Source organism: Mirounga leonina, unplaced genomic scaffold (assembly GCF_011800145.1).
Source record: "Mirounga leonina isolate KUSES-001 unplaced genomic scaffold, KU_Mleo_1.0 Mir_93, whole genome shotgun sequence".
Taxonomy (NCBI): Eukaryota; Metazoa; Chordata; class Mammalia; order Carnivora; family Phocidae; genus Mirounga; species Mirounga leonina.
The window spans coordinates 7,557,849-7,575,468 of NW_023270854.1; the positions used below are offsets into that span (position 1 = coordinate 7,557,849).

The following is a 17,620-nucleotide window of genomic DNA, read 5'->3' on the forward strand; positions in this document are numbered from 1 at the left end:
TTTTTCTTTAATAAACTTTATTTTTTATATTTTTCTCTGGCCATTTTTTCTTTCAGATTAACTTTATTTTCGATTTGTGTAACTTACAATGAAACAGTTATCCAGTAGGAGGGTATTTATATGTAAGTTTTATTGACTTCTGTATGTATGGCAAGAAATACTTTAAATATAGTTAAAAAGACATGATAAACTGAGAAAAATATTTATAACACAAATGAGAGATGATGGACTAATTTCCTTAAAGTACATAATAAGTGAAGCCTTAATAAGATGATTGAACTCCCAGAATACTTAGACTTATAAATTTTGCTCTCCTGTTATATTCTTGAGGATGATTTCAAAGTACCATATTTACTGTACTTTGATTTTCTTGTATCATTTAATTGTTAAAATTAACAAACATTTGGAGGCAGTTATTTTCTGACCATTTTTGATAAAGCAAAACAGTAAAACCTTATGTCACTATAGTTCCTTCTTCAGCTTTTAGGCATGCTTAAATATTTTAGAGATTGGATATTAAAATATTATTAAAAGAATCTTATGAAGCTTTTCCTCTGAGTTTTTTGATAAATCGATTTTTGATCTATAAATTTTTTATAACTTCATAATCTTTTTAGTCTTTTTTTAAAAAGGATAATTTCTAAAACAGTCTCCTCCTTAGGTTGAAGTTCTTGGATTCTGAGAGTTATGGTTGCTTTGGGTTGTGAAAATAGCAGTTATAGTGGGCTTAGGTGGAATCTTTTCTTGAAACTCTGTGTAATAATTCAGTGTTTGCTTAGGAGACTTTGTACCTGGTATATATGGTAGAAAAATAACTATGCATATTAAAATATATTCACCTAAATTATGTAACTATAGTTAAAACTTTACATTTATTATGAATTTTATAGTATGTCATGAGTGCTGATGCATATTTTATAATTTATTGATAGTTTTGAAATTAAAATGAAATTTCTACAAAATTCTAAATGATTGTACTGTAATTTTCATGCAGTTTTAGAGAAGGATTTTTGGTATAATTAAATATATTTGACTTTGTATGGTATCAAGGCTGTCTTTGGAAAGCTTTTACTTTGTCTCATATGTTATCATCACTGGTGTTATGAATAACAATAGAGTGAGCAAAAGGTGAGCAGTGGACTTAAGCATCCACTATTAAGAGAGTTTACTCTCTGTCATGCTACAAGGATTAAATTATTAAGTGTTATGTAAAGAGTAACATTCAATATAAAGGAAGCTTGAAAATAAAGTCAAATGCCTTTTAATCATCTGAAATGGGTAAAATAAGTGAGAGAGGATTTAAGAAGGTCAGTAAAATAGTATTTCCAAAGGAATTGTTTTCAATGTATGGACATAATATGAAAAAGTATATGAAAGCCATGGCAAAAACTAGTAAAATTAGGCAGAATACTTGAATACTTGATCAGGCAGAAGATTGCGAATAGGAAGTATAAAGAAAAATCAGCTAACTTACTGAGGGAAGATTGAGAAACTTTCTCTTGTGAAAAATTTGTATGTTTTATTGGAACATCCATTTGTTACAAATATTTTAGGCACTTAGGAATTTATGACACCACTAATTTACATTTTAATGTAATGATGATTTTGTTAATATATATAAAATCACCTAGAAGTGCTGAGTGTGAATACCTTTCTTTTCAGAATGAGTTTTTTGAGGGAAGGTCATAAAAGTGGGGCCGTAATTTTTTTTGGGGGGGGGTAGGCTATTCAGAACTATTCAGCATATGTCTCTCTGTGTTGGTTGACTTTCACAGGCACCTGTGCACTGAGAGTTCATGGAGGGCATTGCATGTCCTATTGTAGGTTGCTGATGGATGGTAAAGTGGATGTTATGAGTGGTAACTGTGTGGTTAAAGAAAATGAGCCATTATTTTAGAAATTGTTGCTTTTTGGAGGTTGGCGGTGACAAAGGAATGATAATGGTAGTTGGTTTAAAATTGGGATTGAATACTAATGTCTAAAGACAAAACCTTCACGTATGATTAAGCACTTGAGATCAGTAGGCATCAGTAGAGAGACATCTCTTTATTGTATATGAGGAATGGTAATTCGTCCCATATTTTAGAAGTGATGTTGCTGAGGTTCACTGAATCTGAATATTAACATGTAAAGTTAGAAAGGGAAGAAGATCTCAGCAGGTACTAGCATAAACAAGTTATTAACAATGAGGTTTTGGGGAAGAATCTTAGTTTTAGGTGTATACATACTGTAACATATTAATCTATCAGTCAGGAGTTTCTACTTAATTTTTATGGGTATATCAGGATTAATAATTCGTGATAGTAAAACTATACTTTACCAAGATGGAGTTTACATTAAAAACAACTTTCTTATTTTGTCAGTATTTATGGGACTTGGAGGGAAGGTGAGTGTAAGTCAGCCTTTGGTTATTTGGGTCTAAGAATACTATAGAGTATGGATATTTATTTTTATGATTTTATTAAATGTGTATTTTGATTGTTTTATTCCTGTATAAAACATAGAAGTTGTAGTCATGTTTTATGTAATTTTATTTGATCCAAATGAGGTACTTCTTGTTCAGGATGAAAGGAAAGCTGAAAAAAAATGCTGCTTAGGTATGAAACATAGTAAAGTAAGTTAAAAGTAAATTGGGGACATTTGTCCCCAATACTTTCTAAAAGCTCTCAGTTGTATTCTTTATAATTGTGTGTACCTGATTGAAGTATTCTGTATGTACTGCATAATATAAACAAGCTAGAATTTTCTTCCCATTTTTTCATTTCCACAAAAAGAATGCAGTTATTTTTTAATTGAGTTCTTTAGGTGAAGGATTTCATAACAATCATAATTACATCTTGATTTTATCTTTTTTTGTATGTTATAATATGCAGAATTGATGTGACATAATATGGGGGACAGAATATTAGCTAGCTTTGAAGTAAGATGATTCTCAGGTTGAATCCTTGCTTTGTTCATTCATATGACTATGGACAAGTTATATAACCTCTTTATAAACCCCTCTTTGCCTATCTGTAAAATATGAAAATGCACATCTTCTAGTTTAGTCAAAAAGTGGAATCTTTTTTTTTAATTTTATTATGTTATGTTAGTCACCATACAATAAATACATCATTAGTTTTTGATGTAGTGATCCACGATCCATTGTTTTCGTAGAACACCCAGTGCTCCATGCAGTACGTGCCCTACTTAATACCCATCACCAGGCTGACCAACCCCCCCTCCCCCCTCCCCCCTAAAACCCTGTTTGTTTCTCAGGTCCATAGTCCCTCATGGTTCATCTCTCCCTCCAATTCCGCCCCCTCATTTTTCCCTTCCTTCTCCTGATGTCCTCCATGCTATTCCTTATGTTCCACAAATAAGTGAAACCATATGATAATTGACTTTCTCTGCTTGACTTATTTCGCTTAGCATAATCTCCTGCAGCCCCATCCATGTTGATGAAAAGTTGGGTATTCATCTTTTCTGATGGCTGAGTAATATTCCATTGTATGTATGGACCACATCTTCTTTATCCATTCATCTGTTGAAGGGCATCTCGGCTCTTTCCACAGTTTGGCTATTGCGGACATTGCTGCCATGAACATTGGGGTGCACGTGGCCCTTCTTTTCACTACGTCTGTGTCAAAAAGTGGAATCTTGTTTTCTTTCTCTTTTTAGCACAGTGCCTATGCCGTTTTAGGTGATCAGTAACTATTCTGTATATCTTTAATGCCGTTTGTTAATATAACATTTTCTACTCTTAGTATTATTAAAAATAATTACATTTCTTTAGCTACATTTTTTTTAAAGTTGGAAAGCAGGAAGAAATTTAAGTAGTACTAGTTTTATTTATCAGCCTATCGAATTGGCAAAGATTGCATCAGTAATAATGCTCAGCATTGGTCTTCCCCCACCCTGCTTAGTTGTATGTATTTGTACACATTTTGCAGAGACAGTTTGGCAATATATGTTGAAAGTATTAAAACAATTAAAGCTATTTTTGCTTAGAATTCACACAGGATATAATCAGAGTTGAACACCCTGCTGCACAGCTCAGTGAAATTAGAAATCACCCATTCTTTAGTAGCTGGTGTGGTAAATCCTTGTGGTTGAAAAATAATCAGATAGTAAAATAATTTTTTTGAAGAGATACTGATAACATTAAGTTAAAAAAGGGGTAACAATAGTGGGTTTTTTCACTTGATCTCAGTTTTGTTAGAAATACGGAATTATAATTGTGTGTATGTTTATATGCACGCAAAAAGAATAGTGTGCACCAGTAAACTAATAGAGACTGTCTCTGTGAAGTGTGATCATGGGTGGTTTTTGTTTTTCTCTGTGTGCTTCTCTATATTATACTCAGTTTTCTATAATAGATGTGCTGTTCTTTTGTCAAGATAACCTATGAAGCACCTTTTGAGTTTAGAACATAACATCTCTATTGATGCACTAGAGACCCATACCGACTGGCTGGGTAATACAACTCTTAGGTAGTCCAGAATGTGATATGTAGCAAAAATCTCTATAGGAAACAACACACAGCTCAATTAGAGAGTAAATACGTTTTTTTACAAATATATTTTTTAGAGTCCAAATCCATTATTAGACCTGCTGGTTCTGACGGAGTCACAGGCAGGAGAGGAAGCGGATGACATCCGGACTGCTGTCAGGCAACAGCTCCAGAAAGAACTGATTGCTCTTTTCAGTACCTTGCTTCTCAGTGTCATGGCAGTTACTGACAGGTACCGTTTGTCGTTGAAGGTTTGGGGACATTGATATAGAACCTAGTTTCCTTTTGATTTCTAAATCAAGGAAGAAAGAACTCAATAATAGTCAGTTCTGGTCTGTTTGTTTTTATTTCAGTGGAATCTCTGGTATAGCCTGATTGTAATTTCATACACACACACACACACACACGCACGCAGTATTTTGCTGTCTCTAGGTTTTAGGTCTTAGTCCTCTCTTAATTCTCTGAGCAATTATACCCATTTCTATGACTTTATGACTGTTTTTGCATAGGTGATTTTTAAGTGTGTATCTATAATTCTGACTTAAAATTTTTTTTAATTAGATAAAATTTACTATTTTAACCATTTTAAAGTACACCATTGAGTGGTGGTTTTAATATGTTCACAGTGTTGTTCAACTGTCACTATTTAATTCCAGAATATTTTCATTATTCTGAAAAGAAACTTTGTACCCATTGAGCAGTTCCTCCTCATTTACCCCTTACCCAAGCCTATGGCAACCACTAGTCTTTCTGTCTCTATGAATTTGCTTATTCTGGACATTTTATATAAATGGAATCAGACATATGTGATCTTTTGTGTCTGATTTCACATTGTGTTTTCAAGGCCCATCCATATTATAGCACATACCAGTGCTTGTTTCTTCCTATAGCTGATTAATATTCCATGTATAGATATACCACATTCTGTTTATCCATTTTTCTGTTGGTGGACATGTGAGTTGTTTCTACCTTTGATTATTATGAATACAGCAGCTATAAACATTTGTGAACAAGTTTTGTGTAAACACATGTTTTTAATTCTCCAGTATATACTTATGACTAGAATTGCTGGTTCATGTGGTAACTCTATGATTACTTTTTTTTGAATTTTGTTTTCCATAGCAGCTATACCATTTTACATTCCCACCAGCAATGTATGAGTGTTCTAATTTCTCAACATCTGCCCTAATGCTTCTTATTATGGCTATCCCAGTGGTGTAAACTAGAATCATTTTGGTTTGATTCCATTTCCCTAATGAGAAATGATGTTGAGCATCTTTTCATGTGCTTAATGATTATTTGTTATCTTCTCTGGAGAAATGTCTATTCAAGTCCTTCACCTATTTTTGCATTGGGTTGTTGTTGTTGAGTCATCTTTACATAATCTGGACATCAATCTTTTATCAAATATGATTTGCAAAATTTTCTTCCATTCTGTGGGTTGTGTTTTAACTCTTTGGATAGTGTCCTTTGATGTACAAAAGTTTTTTTATCTGCAGGTCTTCTGTGCTCAGATCCCAAATCTCTGCTGGAAGGAAAGAACTGATCCCACACACATGACATTTGACACAACTAAAGTGTCAAAACAACCCTAATTCAGCTCAACACCTGACTAGATCTCAAAGATCGGCCTCTTAACCAAATCTTGTGACCAAATGGCCAAACCATTTCTATGGGAAATTATTACGTACTTTGCTTTCAGTAGCTCTTATATACAAATATTTGACATACAATCACAAATGGAGAGAATTATAAAGTAGGAAAACGTCTCCTGTAATTAAGAGAAAAAAGTCATTAGAAAGAGACTCTCAAATGTCAACTGTTAGAGGAACTTTAAAGCTATTATTATAAACAATATTTTCAATATAAATTAGATGAAAAGATGGACAAGATAAGTAAAAATATGTAGAATATCAATAGCAGAGAAATGGAAACTGCAAAAAAGAACTAAATAGTAATTCTGCGACTGAGAAATACAGTTTCTAAAGTAAATAATTCATTGCATGGGCTTAGCAGCAGACCAGACACAGTATAAAAGAGGATTAGTAAATTTAGAATACAAGTCAATAAAAATTTCACTAAAAAGGGTCACCTAGGGACCTTCTGAGGTGCTGAGAATGTTTTATATGTTGTTATGCTTGGTGGTTACATGATTATATACATATGTAAACCATCCTGTAGTGTATATATAAGATTTGTGAATTTTACCTCATGCATTTGTGCCTCATCAAAGTACTGAAGACAAGAACAAAGTGAATCCATTGATAGTAGACTCTGGAATGTGTATAGAATCTCTTGGGGAGGGGGCTTATTAAAATATTAAGATCAGTAGCTCAGGAATCTACATATTAAATAAGTGCCATAGGTAGTCCCTTGGGCTAGACTTTGAGAAACAGTGCAATGGACTGTTCTTTGGGTGAATGTTCTCTGGATGTGGAGCGGAACTTGCATAGGGAGGATGAGACCATTTGGGTGTGGAGCTTGGGGAAGGTTCACAGGGACCAGGAGAGGGAACTGGTTGGTGGCAACTGTGCCAGGTTGAACTGGGGTTGGTTAGATATTTGCAGAGGCACCATTGCCTTTGATGGTATAGCTTTTCTTTTGGAGTGGTTAAGGTAAAAGGAGCAGAAAATGAGAATGACTTTTATGTTAATTTTAAAAAACAGAAGCACAGGGACGCCTGGGTGGCTCAGTTGTTAAGCGTCTGCCTTCGGCTCAGGTCATGATCCCAGGGTCCTGGGATCGAGCCCCGCATCGTGCTCCCTGCTCGGCAGGGAGCCTGCTTCTCCCTCTCCCACTCCCCCTGCTGTGTTCCCTCTCTCACTGTGTCTCTCTCTCTCTCAAATAAATAAATAAAATCTTAAAAAAATATATTTTATCATGGGTGCCTGGGTGGCTCAGTCGTTAAGCGTCTGCCTTCGGCTCAGGTCATGATCCCAGGGTCCTGGGATCGAGCCCCGCATTGGGCTCCCTGCTCGGCGGGAAGCCTGCTTCTCCCTCTCCCTCTGACCCTCCCCCGAACTTGCTTGCTCACTCTCTCAAATAAATAAATAAAATCTTAAAAAAAAACCAGGAGAACATTTTTAATACTATTAACTAGATTACAAGTGATTCTTGCACAACACAGGTTTGAACTATGTGGGTCCACTTATACATGGATCTTTTGGGGATAAATACAATATAGTACTGTATATGTACTTTCTTTTATGGTTTTCTTAATAATATTTTCCTTTCTTGGGGTGCCTGGCTGGCTCAGTCAATAGAGCATGTGCCTTTTGATCTTAGAGTTATGATTTCGGTCCCATGTTGGGTGTAGAGCTTACTTAAAAAAAAAAAAGAACAACTTTCTTTTCTCTAGTTTGCTTTATTGTAAGAAAACAGTATATAATAACATATAACATACAAAATACATGTTAATTGACTTTATGTTATCAGTAAGGCTTCTGGTCAACAGTAGGCTATTTGTTGGATTTTTGGAGAGTCAAAAAGTATATGAGAATTTTTGACTGCACGTGGGGGTCAATGCCCCTTACCTCCACGTTGTTCAAGGTTCAGCTGTACTTTGTTGTTGACTCGTGAGGAATATGAATTTATACAAATAACCTTTAGGCTTTGGTGTAAATTCTGTGTGTTTCTAAAACTTTAAAACACCTAGATGACAGGTATATAAAAATTATGATCTTTAAATCATACAACTATACACCTATAATACTGTGATGGAATGGGTAAAAATATAGGCAGTAGTTGTCAATTTTGGAGTCTAAAAATCTGTAAAACTGAGAAAATTTCAGATTTTATTTGATGCTTTGTTATACAATGATGTTACTTCTTCCAGCAATTTCATCTTTGTATCCATGCCTACTTATTAGTTTCAGGGATTTTGTTTTCTTTCTTTTTTTTTCTCTCTCTTTTTTTAAAGATTTTATTTATTTATTTGACAGAGAGAAAGAGAGAGACAGCAAGAGAGGGAACACAAGCAGGGGGAGTGGGAGAGAGAGAAGCAGGCTTCCCACAGAGCAGGGAGCCCAGTGCAGGGCTCGATCCCAGCACCCTGGGATCATGACCTGAGCCAAAGGCAGACGCTTAATGACTGAGCCACCCAGGCGCCCCAGGGATTTTGTTTTCTAATAAAAAAATGTTCTCTTGATTGTTCTGTTTCTGACAGTTGCATTTAAATTATGTCTCAAACTCATTAAAAGTTTTTATTTTAGCTTTCTGGGGAAAACAATTTCAGCTAATTAAAAACTCAAGTTTCTAATGATTAAAAGTATAGATTTAATATATGTAAGTTAAAGTCATCTAAAGTACGCATTTAATTTTCCATTCCAACTTTTAAGTTTTATTTTTGGGTGCTAATACTAATATCCGTTTATGTATTTTTCAGTGTAATTGTTATTGGTCCTTTACATCGTATATCCTAGATGGTATATGAACTGTGTTTTCCTTGAAAAATCTTGTTTGAGACTGCCATTTCTCCTGGTTCATACTTTTCTGACGTATTAAGTTGTTAGTAACCCTCTGCCATCAGTAAGTTAACCCATTAAGCCCATCACACTTGATCTCTTGTTGATTTTTTTTTCCTTCCTTTACATACACAGGAAGTGCTTGGAACTTCTTTATGTTTTCCAAACGCAGCTGGCTCTGAAACTGCTCCAGTGCCTGAGAGTCACGGATGCTCCTCACTTCTATGGCCTGCCATCCCTCGAGAGGACCTTACGAGGAATGGCTCATCTCACAGCATCTCCAGGATGGAGCTCACATTCTCCTCTCACAAAGCCACTTGAAATTTGTGTTAAGTACTTGTCAGGTCTCCTTGAAGTGAGTAAAAATAACCAGTGACTATAACAACAATAATAACAACTCCCAAAGAATAGCTATTTACTATTTATTATAGTATTTATTGATTGATTGATTGATCACTCCCTTTGTGACAGGCACAATGTTAAGTGCATTATATGTATCACTATATTTAATGCAGATTATTATTCAGTATTCATATGATTCATCATAATGGTTAAATGTTTTAATGATTTTTATTAACAAATATGTAAGATCACTTTCAGAACACACTAATTTTCAAGAAAAACTAAGGCTTACATTTAAGTCCCCTCATTAGGGTAATTTATTTATTTATTTATTAACTTATTTATCCTTTTTATTTGTGAAATACAACACATATGTGGAAAATACATAAAACATAAATACATAGTTCAGGCATAACATAGTGAACCATCCCTGATCTAAAAATAGAACATAGCCAGCACCTTGGGAACGTTTGTGATACCCCTTTTCAATCTCTACTCCTCTCCTGGAAGGTAGTTGTTACTTTGAGTTTTACGGTAATCACTTGTTTACATTTCTTGGTAGTCTTACCACTTAATTATGTGTTCATATTTACAACAATTCCTGATTTTTAAAATTTTGTAAAACAGAGTCATATGGCTGCTTTCTTTAATCATTATGCTTAGAAGAGTTATTCATTCTGCTGCCTAGAGGTAGAGTTAGTTTATTTTTGTCTAGTACTCAGTACACTACAATGTTGAAGGACATTTGGGTTTTCTTATTCTAATTTAGAGCAATTTTGGATCCTGCTTCAGTAAATATTCTTGTCTCTACATGGAAATGAATTTTTGATATTTTATTTTCTAAGTATTGTTGAATATATGGAATTTACTCAGTTTTTTTATATTAACCATGTACCCAGCCATCCTTGTTTCCAAACTCAAAGGAAAGGCCTTTAATTTTTCACCTTTTCATCATGCTGTTTATGGTAGTTTTTTCAATTAAAGAAAAATAAGATTAAGGAAGTTTCCTTCTAGTTCTACTTTGCTAAGTGTTTTTTTTTTTATTTTAACTCATAGATGTATAGTGCTTTTTCTGTATCTTTTAAGATAAACATGATTTTTTTCCTACAACCTATTAAGGTGGTGGATTAGATGGATCCATTTAAAAATGTTAAGCAAGCGTCCATTTCTGGGAGAATTTCAACTTAGGTTACGACGTATTCTTCCATTTATTTATTTATTTATTTATTTATTTATTTAATTTATGATGTAGTGTTCCATGATTCGTTGTTTGTGCATAACACCCAGTGCTCCATGCAGAATGTGCCCTCTTTAATACCCGTCCCCAGGCTAACCCATCCTCCCGAATATTGCCTCAGATTCACTTCTCCGCACGTCCTGCCTTCCAGAAAATGGTCGCTTTTCTGTTCAGAGAGTTGTTGCTATTCTTTTCTTCGATCTCCTGTTGAGTTCATAGGTGTTCAGAATGGTTTGATCCCTATCCAGCTGAATTCCTGGGACCAGACGAAATCCAGGTCTCCTACTCCTCTGCCATCTTGCTCCACGGCCCCCTTCCTTTTATATATTAAAAGATTTGATTTGTTAATGTTTTTAGAATTCTTCCAGTTTTCTTTTTATTATTATTATTATTATGTTATGTTAATCACCATACATTACATCATTAGTTTTTGATGTAGTGTTCCATGATTTATTGTTTGGGTATAACTCCCAGTGCTCCATGCAGAAGGTGCCCTTTTTAATACCCATCACCAGGCTAACCCATCCCCCCTCCCAGAACCCTCAGTTTGTATTTCAGAGTCCATCGTCTCTTATGGTTCATCTCCCCCTCCGATTTCCCCCCCTTCATTCTTCCCCTCCTGCTATCTTCTTCTTTTTTTTTTTAAACATACAATGTATTATTTGTTTCAGAGGTACAGATCTGTGATTCAGCAGTCTTGCACAATTCAGTTCTTCCAGTTTTCTTATGCAGAGAATGGTTTTAGAATTACTGCATGTCTTCTTTCTCATAAAACTTTATTTATTTATTATTTATGAAGGAATGAGAGAGAGAGCACGTACGCACCAGAGAGAGAACACAAGCAAGAGGAGTGGCAGGGGCAGAGGGAGAGGGAGAAGCAGACTCTCCGTTGAGTAGGGAGTCCAAAGTGGGGCTTGATCCCAGGATCTTGGGATTTGAACCCAAGGCAGATGCTTAACCTACTGAGCCACCCAGGTGCCCTCAGATTTTAATATCAAAATTAGCCTACTTTTTATGCATAAGTTTTTCTTTTATTTACCTTTTCCCCCCCTTTGGAATAGTTGATTTGAATTGGTGGTATTTCTTTCTTAAATGTTTAGTAGAATTTGATGATGAAGCAATCAGACCTGGAGTTTTCTTTTGGGGAAGATTGTAAATTAATTGAACGAAATGAAATGAATTTAAATCTAGAATTCTGAGATTTTTAATTTTTTGTGTCAGTAAGGTATGTTTTTCTAGAATTTCATCTAATTTTTGAATTCATAGCTCTAAAATTATCCATCAATGCAGCTCATTCTTTACATGTATGTCAGGTTGACAGTGAGGTCTCGTTTCATTCCAGGTATTACTCCTTCCCTCTAGTTTTCTTGATTAGTCTTACTGGTAGGTTTGTATGTTTTATTGTTATCATTCTTTTCAAAGAATGAATTTTGGTTTTGTTGATACTCCCTTTAATGTTTTTCACCATTTTATTAATTTTTGCTTATCCTTATTTCTTTCTCCTTTGGGTTTAATATATGGCTCTTTTTCTGAAAAAATTTTTAATTAAAAAAATTATTTATTTTAGAGAGGGGGAGGGGCAGATAGAGAGAGAGAGAGGGAGAGTCCCAAGCAAACTCTGTGCTGAGGGCGGAGCCTGATGCAATGCTCAGTCACACAACCCTGAGATCATGACCTGAGGGAAACCAAGAGTTGGTCGCTTAACCAACTGTGCCACCCAGGTACCCCCCTTTTTTTCCAGTATTTTAAGATAGAGTCTTATTTCATTGATTTTTTAAAAAACTTTTTTTCAAGTATTTTTACCTGTCATTACCTTCTAATAAGCATGGCCTTAACTTTATTTAACACATTATGATATGTCCCATTTTTATCATTTAGGTCAGTATAGTTTCAGTATGATGTAATAAATATAGCAATGATGTAGCTATACCTAGTTCTGTAAGAGAAGAGCTTCACCAGGGTTCCCTCCCAGCCTTGCATTTATGCATGTAGTCCACAGAGGGAAGGCTTAATCATAGCTGATCTAAGTCTTGAAAAAGTTCCTGTGATCTTTCTGGATCATGAGAACATGGGAGGCTTGTGAGGACCTGCTACAAGACTGTTTCTTACTTGCTTTGCTCTCTATAGGGATGTCTGTCATGAACCTATTTCTTATTGCCTCCTGGGTTTTGATGAGTGGGCTTTCTGCCTCAGTTCCCTTGGGCTACAGCTGCAGGCCATGAGCAGCTTAGCTGCAGCGGGGCATGAGCTCCTCCATAACAGAGTACCCTACTATCCGCGTTGCTATCATCTGGCCCCTCTATTTCAGTGTCACCCTGTAAGGACTGGGAGCTGGCACCTTTGGCTACTAATGCTTTTGCTGTTTATGTAACTAATAAACTGTCTGAATCTAAAAAATGGCTCATTGTTTCCTTATTGACCAAATCTGTCAGCATTGCTTGTCTTGAAAGTTTCAGTGATATCCCGAGTTTGAATGATAGTCAGAGGTTGGGATCTTTAACTTTTAGGATATCAGGAAAGTCTCTTAGAGGAGGCAGTGTAGAGATAGATTTTGAAAGATGAATGATCTGATCGATAGTGATGGGCATTCTAGACATGGGATATTCTGACCAATTTGTATCCATCACTTCCTGTTCCTTTTCCCGCCACACACTCCTACTTGTTGTCCAGCCATCTACCTACCACCAGATTATCCTTTAAAAACAGAAGCCTTTCAGCCCAAAGCTCTTTCAAGTGCATATGGCTCTTTGTAATCTTGCATTTTAAATCTTATATCTCTTTTAATTTATTCCCATGTGTCTGAAGTTTCCGTTTTATTTGGCTCTTTTCACTAAATAAAAAAGTTTATTTTAAAAGTCTATTCATATAATTTCTTCTCTTTTTCGGGTGGCAGCCTGTACACAAAGTTTAAGATCTCACTTACTCATTTACCTTCCTTAAGGAAGTCTTATCTTCTATACATGCACACTCAGTAAAGAGTGACTGACTGGTCTCTTTGGTTGTGTACCTGCAGCAGTTTGTATGGGCCACTATTATGGTGCTTAAGACATTGTATTTCTATTTTGTTTTATGTGTTTATCCGTTAGACTGTAAGCTTGTGAGACTCATCACTGGATCATTTCCACCTTCCCACAGTTCCCCTTTATCCTAACATAGTGATTTGTACATATTGGAGAAATAGTAATTTAATTTATATGTATCTTATGTGTGATTTTTAGAGTACAGTTTGAATTAATATTGAAAATGTGATATAAATGAATGTAAGTGATGATGTGTGTTTAATTTTTGTGCTTTTATTATTAAATCATGCTTTAGGTGATGTATATTCAGCTGTAAACCATGTTTCAGATGATGTTACCTAGAATTTTTCCCAAAAGTACATCTTATTTTGTTAAAAAGTTTTCAAAATCCTAAATACTATTAGGTGTACTATAAAATTTAATATGAATTTTAGTGTAGCGATTTTAATCAAATAAATTTTTTTCTTGGATAATTATAAATACTGAAAAAGTACACACTGACAGTATATTAATTACTCCCAAACTTCAACATGTCCAGAAATGTATGCATTTTTAGAAAAGTTATGTTAGCTTAGAGGTCTTACCATAATATTTTTTAAAAAGTCAGATCCTCTAATGCATTTAAAATATAATTCAGTATAAAGTACCTAATTTACAGCATTATGTCTAGTGTGATTTGTATATACTCCATTTATAAACCTTTTAGAACCCATCTCCTCTGTGAAGTGACTTTTATCTGTTTCAGATAAGGGATATGTGTAGGTCTGCTGCAACAGTGACTAAAGAAGCTAGTGCTAACATTGTTTATATTTGGAAACTATCCGGAGTGCTTGTATTTTTAAAATTGTGTAAGAGGAGAGATTTCAGATCACACCTCATGTTTCAAATACCAGAAATTAAAATGAGCTTTCTCGGTGTTGGAGAACAAAAGGGCTTCTTAGTTCTGTGAGAAGTTGAGGCAAAAAGGCAGTAATGTCATTCTAAGTTCACTTGTCTTTGAGGTGATAAAAATCAACACAATGTATTAGCTAAGGAATAGATTAAGACGTACAATCCCTGTTTTATAATGTTCCACTGATTAACAAATCATGATTTGGTATAAACACATTTCACGCTTTATACAGTGTCTTGGGAAGAAAATCTTTTTGTCTTCACATTAAGTGACAGGAAAATAATATGAAGATATCTGTCACTTTTGTTAGACACTGTGGCAGAGTCCCATTAAATCTTACTTGGGACCTTTTGCATAATTACATAATTAGTAAACATTTAGATTTATTTATTTTACTACTGGTTAAGTGTATTTTTTTAAAGAATGAAGTAAGGCTTATGTGAATACACATTGAAACAAAGTCATTGTTGGTCCAGAGGACTTGCTGTATAGTTTCTCATTAAAGCTGATTCCTTTTCAGAAGGGAGCCGTGTTTCTAATAGAGGTATTTTGTTTTTGCCCAGTGAAATTTGAATGGGAATATTTGCTTTTTGTGGTTGAGAAATGAGGCTTTTAAACTAAGCATGATACATTATGACAGGTGAATAAACTGTGATAATTAAATCCTTAAAATCAGACATACAGAATATAATTCCATGGATCTGACAAAAAGGTCTGATTGAAAGGAGATAGCATTGAAATTCTTGGCTTGTCCTTTATCAGCTAGGCATGAAACTACAATGTAGTTATCTCCAGTGACTTAGAGTAGAATAATAAGGACTTGGTCATTCTGGTATCTTATTTCTAAGATAGTCCCTTAAAGTTTTAAACTTTTAATTATGAAAAATTTCAAATATACACCTGAGGAGGGAGTAGTAGAGCAGAGCCCACCACTTAGAGTTTTTAACTCCTGGACAGTCTCGTTTTATTTTTCAGACATAATATACACTTATTTGGTTTATGAAAATTCTGACGTAGCTCACAGATCCCAAATCATCTTCAAATAAATTTCTTTTTGTTAAATAAGCTGTACCAAACATTTATGATTTATGGTCTTTTTAAAATCATCTGCTGGGGCGCCTGGGTGGCTCAGTCGTTAAGCGTCTGCCTTCAGCTCAGGTCATGATTCCAGGGTCCTGGGATCGAGTCCCACATCGGGCTCCCTGCTCCGCGGGAAGCCTGCTTCTCCCTCTCCCACTCCCCCTGCTTGTGTTCCTGCTCTCACTATGTCTCTCTCTGTCAAATAAATAAATAAAATCTTTAAAAAAAATAAAAATAAAAAAAAATAAAATCATCTGCTGTATGAACTGAAAAAAATCAAAACTAGAAAGTAGTCTCTATTTTAAGACAAAATGACTTACTTCAAAGGATGCTGTGATGAATAAAAGCATTCAGAGGCCTTGGGTGAATGAACTGAAATACTTTTTATTGTATTGGTCAGATAAGTTTTTAAAATTTTTTAAAAATTATTTTTTTTAGAGAGCCCATGATTTGGGGAGGAGGGGCAGAGGGAAAGAGAGAATCTTAAGCAGCCTCCACGCACAGTGCAGAGCCTGATGCTGGGCTCAATCTCACTACCCTAAGACAGTAACCTGAGCAGAAATCAAGAGTTGGTCATTTAACCGATTGAGCCACCCAGGCACCCCAATAGAGTTTTAGATAAGTAGCAATTTCTAAGTATAGTTTTCAATAAGATATTTATAGCTCTTTTACTTAAAGGATACTATAACATTTAAAAAATGTATGAGCATATTCTACATCACAAAAGTCTCCTAGGAGGATACTACATACCTTTGTACAAGTTCCAAAGAGAGAAAATTTTAAACTAACAATATTTAATTGTGGTAGCAACCTAAAATATACCATCTTAACCATTTTGAAATGTGTATACTATAAGAATGTTACATATACTTTATGTGGTTAGGATTCAAATCAGACAAGTTAGTAGAAAGTTAAATGTTTATTTTTATATACCACTCAGAGTAAAGCCACCATGATATTGTTTATCCTTGTTTTCTCAGGTCATTACTTCTTTTTATGTGGAGCGTGGAGGAAATGCTATGTCCTTTATGGGAAAAGGCGTCACAAAGAGCACAGTTCTTTGCTTGCTTCACTTATCCCACGAGATGATGATCCAGGCCCAGAGCTCGGTGAGAGCATTAAAAGCTGCTGTCTTCTGAACGCATGCTAGACAAGGAATGTGCTGTGTCTCACACATCTCAGGCCTATTTAAAAATGTTTCTTTTGACTTTTCTTCTTAGACAAAAATGATTTTTTGACTGAGATGTTTCTTAGAAGTTGTATATTACACAAATCTGAGTTTTATTTGAAATTTGATTGAAATGTGCGTGCTGTAGAGAACTACATTTTGTCTAAATCATGCAGGGAATAGTTCTAAAGAAAAATTATTTTGTTTAACTTTCTAAGAAGAAGCTGAGATTTTTTTTTTTTTTTTTTTGCCTTGTTTTGGTTAAATACCGAATGAAAGCCAAGTCTTAAGTACATTTTAACTTTGTTTTGATTTTTAAAAATTCAGTTATTTAAACTTCCTCTGTTTTATTCTTAGAAGCTTACCTAATGTGTCTCTTCCCTTTTTTTCATTCTAGGAGTGGATGTCACTTTGGTTCTTGCCTTTGGGTACTCACAGTGAAGAGCATGCTCGTACTCAACAAGGACTGGCTTGGTTGATTCCATTATGGGTTGATCGAGACCCAGAGGTCAGTGTGAGGGAAAGTCGAGTCCATTATGTGGGATTAAAAACAAATGAAACAAAATCTGTATGCATATATGTGAATTCATATTTTCCACACTGAGATTATTTTAGTACTTATACCTTAAGCTGTTTACTCCCTGTCTTAGTTTGGGCTGCCATAACACATAACATAGGTGACTTGAAACACAGAAATTTATTTTCTCATAGTTCTGGAAGCTGGAAATCTGAGATTAAGGTGTCAGCATGGTTGACATGGTGAGGGCTCTCCTTTCTGGCTTTCAGACAGCTGCCTTCTCACTCTGCACTCAGTGACCTTTCCTTTCTTCCTCCTCTTATAAGGCCACCAATCCCATCAGATTAGGACCCTACCCTTAAGACCTCATTTAACCTTAATTACCTTCTAAAAGCTCTGTCGTCAAATT

The 17,620-nt window shown here is 35.0% G+C and overlaps 1 protein-coding gene across 4 annotated transcripts in view; it reads left to right on the top strand.

Moving 5' to 3' along the window:
- The window catches only part of RTTN (rotatin), a 152,266-nt gene that overhangs the window by 64,394 nt on the left and 70,252 nt on the right, over window positions 1–17,620 (top strand). For all 4 annotated transcript variants that reach the window (XM_034996118.1, XM_034996119.1, XM_034996121.1 and 1 more), the window contains 4 exons: window positions 4,570–4,724; window positions 9,091–9,310; window positions 16,507–16,635; window positions 17,092–17,202. In XM_034996118.1, the coding sequence (XP_034852009.1) occupies window positions 4,570–4,724; window positions 9,091–9,310; window positions 16,507–16,635; window positions 17,092–17,202 (615 nt within the window). The remainder of the gene's footprint in view (window positions 1–4,569; window positions 4,725–9,090; window positions 9,311–16,506; window positions 16,636–17,091; window positions 17,203–17,620) is intronic.